Source organism: Oryzias latipes, chromosome 23 (genome assembly GCF_053564925.1).
Source record: "Oryzias latipes strain Hd-rR chromosome 23, Olatipes_Hd-rR_3.1".
Taxonomy (NCBI): Eukaryota; Metazoa; Chordata; class Actinopteri; order Beloniformes; family Adrianichthyidae; genus Oryzias; species Oryzias latipes.
This window is the reverse complement of record NC_136259.1, coordinates 23,131,154-23,137,949: the sequence shown is the minus strand read 5'-3', so window position 1 is coordinate 23,137,949 and position 6,796 is coordinate 23,131,154. Positions and strand designations below refer to the sequence as shown.

The following is a 6,796-nucleotide window of genomic DNA, read 5'->3' as shown; positions in this document are numbered from 1 at the left end:
TCTCCAGTTTCATGGGAGGGGGGCAAAATAACAGGCTCGGTGGGTTTTTTTATGCCACATTTTGCTTTTGTCTGATGCAAAGCAGCTGCTGGCAGCTCTTTGAAATCCTTCCACAAACACACACACCTGCTGCTTTCAATTCATCACACTTCATCTTACTTTGGGGGGGGAAACACTTTTATGATTTGAAAAAATATAGAAAACAAAGAAAAAATTTAACTATACTTAATTCCGAAAATATCTGATTGGATATGAAACTTTGTTCAGTTTTTACTGAGAAACACTTCTGTAAGGGTTTGGAAAAAAAATCATAATTTATCATTAATAGCAATAAAAAGGTTAACATTCTAAGCATTTGGGGGATAAGAATATAGTTTAAAAATGACCTTTTGCTGCAAAAAGATCAAGATAAAAGTTATCCTCCTGACTCGCAGAGGGAAAAAGAAGTGTCCTGTCCATTTTGTTTTAAATCCACTCAAAAAACTACAATTCCCAGAGCCTGCCCCCTTCACATTTGGAATCTTTGAAAAGCCCTGAATGTCCTCTGGAAATAAGAGGAGGGAATCCAGTAATATTCAGAGGTTGAGAGATATTTAGGTCTAGAAACGTCATTAACGGAGAATAAATGTGCATTGCTAGTCGGTACGAGGATATTTTATTCTGAAATCATGAAACGGCCAATCACAATACAGTGTTGACCCTACTATTATGTAGTCCCATTGATCCTCATACTCACTGGCCATGTAATGATGTCATTCAAGCGAGGCTTTATGCTACTCTGTCTAAGAAGAGCCAACCAACCTCTGATTTTCCGCTCAGAGGGCATTTTTTGTATCTTGTTGTTTTCATTTGAAGTGGAACTTCTCTGAAACTTCACTATAAACTCACCCACCCAAAAAGCTTTCTAAATATAAACTTATCCAGGTCTGAATAGATTTTTAATAAGAAGAAAGGCTGCAGGAAATGGAGTTTCTGGAGATGAAGCCATCTATGACTACAGATATGTTTGTTCTGATCACTTCATGTTAACTTCCGAGGCCTTCTGACTTTTCTGAGCAGCAGTTAGGAGACTCCAGCAGGGATACATGCGTGCTGAAGCCGGGAGGTGAATAATTCAGGTGATGAAATGAGACCTTCATCTCTGAGACCGTAGCGCCTGCGGAGAAAAACAAAAAACAAAAAAAGAAGAGTTGTGTTTCCTCTGTTAGGACACACCCCTTTGCTTTTCCACACCGCTGCTTCTGATCTTCTAGTTCTTTCTCCGCTGGAACCATTGACTGTTTCTATGGCAACCACTCTTGCCAATCAGGAGTGAGCTTGTTGGAAGTCCACACCCCTACCACTGCACAATAACAGTCAATTGTTTGGAACGTTGGTGTTGGGGCCAGCAGGCTCCACCCACTTTTCTTGAGGCATCTGATTGGTCAGTTCATAACTCGAATAACTTGAAGTACAGAAAAAGAAGATGATCAAGAACATGTTAAAAAAGGATGTCAGGCCAAGATTGGTGGAATGACTGAGAAACAGCTGTTTTTTTCTCTCTATAGAAGTCTATGGGAATTTGGCTTATTGGAGCCAGCGGTTACTTCCTGTTTGGAACACCAGGGGAAAGGGTAACTCAATCCAGTTCTCATATACAGTCAATGGTGAAGACCAAAGCATTTGTTCATTTGGGGAACTCTGCTAACTCCAGGTCGACGCTGATTTTAGCCTCAATATTTGTTTCCATTCCAATTCTTTTCAAGCAGAAGTCAAGTTTCATACTTTCTCCATCTGTTGTTGTTGGAAGTCAAGCTTTTCCTTCATGATGCCTTCAGATTTTTGTCTTTTTTTCCCCCTGGTCTTGGCCAAACTTTTTGAAGACGACCCTTTCAGTTCTGTAGAATCTGGTATTTCTTTCCTCAGGAGCCTTTCTTGGTTGAGTACTTTCTTGCAAAAGAGAGGTGTTCATTCTCTCTCCCATTCTTGTTTTTCTTTAACCAGCTGATTTTGTGTTTCTATTAAATTTTTACTTGTTAGAGCCAGGTCACTTTTGACAGCTTTTCACTGGGCAGATTCCTCCACCTGCTGGGCTAAGTGGCTCTCTGCTTCGTGTCTTCTCGCCTCTTCTTTGAGAGGTGTTTATATTATTTATTTCTAAAAATTAAAATATATTTAATTCCCAATATATCTGATTGGATTTGTAAATAACCATGGGCTGAATGGATGTGGATGTTTTCACTGAGAAAACACTTCTGGAGGATGGGAAAAAAATAATTAATTTATAATTAATAGCGATAAAAACGAAAACATTTCAAGCATTTAGGGGATAAGAAAATTATAGTTTAAAAGTGAGCTTTAATTGCAAAAAAAAAAAAAATCAAGATAAATGTTATCCTCCTGACCCTCAGAGTTAACAAAGTTGTGAGTCAAATTTTTTTTAAATCCACTTAAACTTCACATTTGGTATCATTGAAAAGCCCTGCCTGTGTACAGTACATATATATATATATATATATATATATATATATATATATATATATATATATATATATATATATATATATATATATATATATATATATATATATATATATATATATATATATATATATATATATATATATATTAGCATTTGAAGTATTGCCCTTTTAGGCGTCCAATCAACACTGTTGTAGCTTTTCGGCTGATGAGGCATTTTTTATTCGGTGGTGTGTTCAAGTACCTGAATTCAGCACGTATTTCTGGTGATGCATTTTGACCCTCAGAGTTAAGTACCTTTTTCACTAAAATAACTTAAAAAATACGTAATTATTTTTGCACACTTAAGCTACAGCGATCTTAATTTAGACTGTAAACGTCTATTGAACAGAAGGGCTCTAATTTAAAGCCTTTTCAAGCCTATTTTTAATCAGAGAATTTTGCAATAAGATTGCAGTGCTCTAGAACAAATTTACACTCACATTCCAACGTCTATTACCACTCATAAACAATATAAAACGTACATAATTCTAAAATAAAATTAGACGAACGATTCTAAATAGGAGAAATTCCGAGTGTCCGCTAAGGTAGCATGACGCATTGAGTTCGCACAGTCCCTCGCGCTTCCTTTTCCAGCGGCGCCTGCGATCATGGCGGACGTTGTGGCGGAGCAGATACTGGAGCCGAAACCTCTCCAGGGTCGGGAGTTAAACGGAGAGGCGGGGGACGGGGACGAAGCCGACCCGGTAGATGAGACGGCAAAAAAGAAGAAAAAGAAGAAGAAGAAGAACAAGACTGCTAGCGTAGGTGAGGCTGCCTTTAGAACCCACACGCTAACAGGCTCACGGTCCAGTTAGCAAACGTTAGACCCCCTACCGGAAAACACAAGTTTTCAAAATAAGGGCGCGAATTATGTGATTTTTTTTTTAAACATTTGAAAATATATATTTTTTTCTTATTTTTGCTATTAATATAACGTTTTGTCGTGAAATTTATCATACCAATTGTCCTTTAAATTTATGTACAATTTTGACCTTGTGGTTTAGTTTTGACGCAATTGGATAATCACAGTTTTGTGCTTGTCATACACGTTAGCTGTGTATATGTGTTGGGCTTGTAAAATAAACAGATGTTACCCTTTATAACCTTTCTGGTAATGAATATGTTTTTCTTTAAGTTAACACATACACCCATATAATGGGCATGATACAATGTATGGTCGTTTATTTTGGAAGTCCCGCCGGAAGCGAGGCTCTGTAGCATGTTTAGCATGCTGCTCGTTAGCCGGGCTCGTTTAAACCCGTTGACACTGGCTCCCGTCGGGCCTAATACAACGGGTTTAGCTTCGGTCAACACCCTAACCGTGATAACATTCATGAAATGCTTTTATCGCTAAATGAGCATAAATCTTTATATAAAACACAACTGTCGCGTGAACTAATTTCTTCGATTCCCGGCTGTCTGTGCTGACCACGCTGAGCTTCTGCCAAGTTTCATAACTCCTTTAGTTTAGTCGACACGACTTAATACAGCGGTGTTTGTCAACACTCCTTTTCAAATTTACAGTCACTTGGTGGCATAAATACTAATCATGTTTTGTTTATAGAGATGTCCAGTATCTCTAAAAGCATTTCTTTTCAGTGTTCTTTATTGCAAACATTGAATTTAAATATTTTTCCAGCTTCAAACATTTTTTGTAAAGTTTGTAATCTGCCAGGCAAGAAAACAACATTTCTACATTTATGGCGTATTTGAATTTGTTTTAAAAGTGATCAGTTTTTTTTGTGGACATTTGTTAAGGTTTATATTGAAGCTAGCAGTAAACAAACACAATTTCCTGATATTAGTGTAGAAAATGAAAAACATAACTTCTACTTTATTGATCAGAGCAGGGTTTTTTTTTTCCTGTTTTCGTCATTTGACACGATAGTTTTGATGTTGTAATGATGTTATAATGACATCCTTTTACCTGATCTACAAAGGTTGTTTTTCTGTCTTAATGTTCTTCCAACATTCCTATTACACAACAGTAACAGAAGTGATGTCCTTTAGCAATTCTGAGCTGTAAAAATGCTTTATGTACTTGTTTCATAGTTAGCATGATTCAAACGTTTTAGTGTTTATTCAGTCTGCAGGGCCGTTGCCTTTAGCTTCTGAAGACAAACAGATGAGTTATTATCACTGTTGTCCTCCAAACTTCTTACGTCTTTGTTTTTCTCAGTGCTTTTTTCTCTAAAATTACATAAAATTATTTAGTTTTCTTTGAATTTACATTTTTAGGATCCGATTTAGAAATGTTTTGACCCATTTTCCTTGAGGAAAAAAAAGATTTTTTTTTTGCTGCCTATTTTTTGTTTTTCCTGAAAAACAAGTTTCTCAAAGTTGCTCAATGTGAAGTTCGGAGTATCAACTGTTGTTTTATGGATCTTTTTCCCTTTTTGCTTTATATTTTTGTGTTATTTTCTCAACTTTGGTGTTTTAGAGGTTCTGTAAAGCAGTGGTCTCTAACGTTTTTCAGGCCACAAACCCGTTTTATCGTCAGACAATATTTTGAAGGTAAAGTTTATTTTCATCCTCTGTAAAACATCTACATAGATTTCATGTAGGAACCATTAAAATCCTTCAGCCAATAACTGTCAAAGTGGAAGCAAAAAAATGAGAAGCCATTTTTTTAAACAGGTCACTAAATTTGGTATTTTATAATAATAAATATAATCCACCGTATGAACAACTTTATTAGCAGAATCCTCGTAACATGAGACAGCTGGTTGCTAAATATTCTGCATTATAATTATTAGGCCTGCACAATATACCGCAAATTTATCGTTATCGCAATATCAAGCTGTGCAATATGCATATCGCAAAAGACAGCAAATTTGCAATAAATGGTTAACTTAAATGTGGCCAAACAATCTTATGGCAGCTTGAAGTGTTTAATGGATTGAAAGAATCCCTTTCTGCATTTGACCAATCAGATGGACCCCTTCACGTTGTTAGCTAATCGGATGGCGCCCTTTTATGTTGTATGTTCGCCTCCTATGTCAACAAAGGTCATTTGTAGTATAATTTTTAAGCTGTTGTAATGGAATGGGAATAATATTTTTGGTTGTTTTGCTAATTGTTTATATACCGCAAATTATATCGTTATCGCAATATTAATTACTAATATCGCATATCGCGAGTTTTCTTCATATCGTGCAGCCCTAATAATTATGGTGTGTGGGAACAACTGTCCCAGTAAATCTATATTTGGAGTAAAGACTCCTGGTTTTTGTTGTTAAATGCAGCTTTCTTTTATTTTGAAGTCAAAGGCTCCAAATCCGTTTCCTCTCTGGATATTTTCTGCCTAAAGAAACTTTCCAAATACGTTTACCTTTGCTATCTTGGGGCTTTCAATTTAGCGTCTGCGCAGCAGCTTTAAGAAAGTAGCAGATGGATTTTAAACGCACGCCTCGAATTGTGCTAAGAATTTCCATAGTCGGACATATTGGAGAGAGTCCAGTAGGTTTACAAAATAAAACTTCCTCAGAATAAGATTAGAAATAAAACAGAGAAAATGGTTTGTTTGTTTTTTCCCCCTCTGCGGCCTGGAACGAGTCCTCAGCCCGGGGGTCAGCGACCACTGCTCTAATACGACCGTTTTCGTGTTTTTCTTTCTGCTGCAGCTGTAGAAAACGTTGAAGTGGCCGAAGTGACCAAGCAGCTGGAAAACCAGGCTATAGAGGAGAAAGAAGAGGAAGGTGAAAAAGGTTCCATAAATGCATCTCAGCAGCTTCCTGGGAGTGCACTTTTAAATTCTGTGAACATTTCACGGGCCTCCGGTGTAACTGTCGCACCGATTCTCTCACAGATGGAGATGATGGGGAAAACTCTGCAGGGAAAAAGAAGAGAAAGAAAAAGAAGAAGAAAGGATGTAAGAACTTTTTGCTGGTTTTAAAGTTTGAACGGTAGCCACACAGTGAGAGTGTTATTGGTTGAATTTGTTGAGTTTTCTTTTTTAGCCAAAACTCAAACCGATCCCCCATCCGTTCCCATCTGCGAGTTATACCCCGGTGGATCATTTCCCATCGGACAGGAGTGTGAATATCCTCCTTCTCAGGACGGGTAGGTGTGCAGTGTTCACTCGTGGCTTTTTATTTAACTGCTAACCCTCTTTAATGGCCGTAAAGCCCTCAACTGGATCTCAGTTGGAGCTTTAGATCCTCCCGTCACATCCGGATCTGTTTGCAGGGTTTCCAGCTCTGCCTTTCAGAGCTTCTGAAAAAAGAGCTCACCTGTGCTTGAACGTGAGGATGTCTGGAATTACAGTCAGAGGAAAAGCCGTACATTACAAATC

The 6,796-nt window shown here is 37.5% G+C and overlaps 1 protein-coding gene across 2 annotated transcripts in view; it reads left to right on the top strand.

The window, feature by feature from the left end:
* Window positions 1-3,048: 3,048 nt before the first annotated feature.
* Window positions 3,049-6,796, top strand: part of LOC101170385 (methionine aminopeptidase 2) — a 100,342-nt gene continuing 96,594 nt past the window's right edge. For both annotated transcript variants that reach the window (XM_078941815.1, XM_004083214.5), the window contains exons 1-4: window positions 3,049-3,267; window positions 6,126-6,200; window positions 6,311-6,373; window positions 6,462-6,564. In XM_078941815.1, coding sequence (XP_078797941.1) covers window positions 3,111-3,267; window positions 6,126-6,200; window positions 6,311-6,373; window positions 6,462-6,564 — 398 coding nt within the window. In that variant the 5' untranslated portion in view covers window positions 3,049-3,110. The remainder of the gene's footprint in view (window positions 3,268-6,125; window positions 6,201-6,310; window positions 6,374-6,461; window positions 6,565-6,796) is intronic.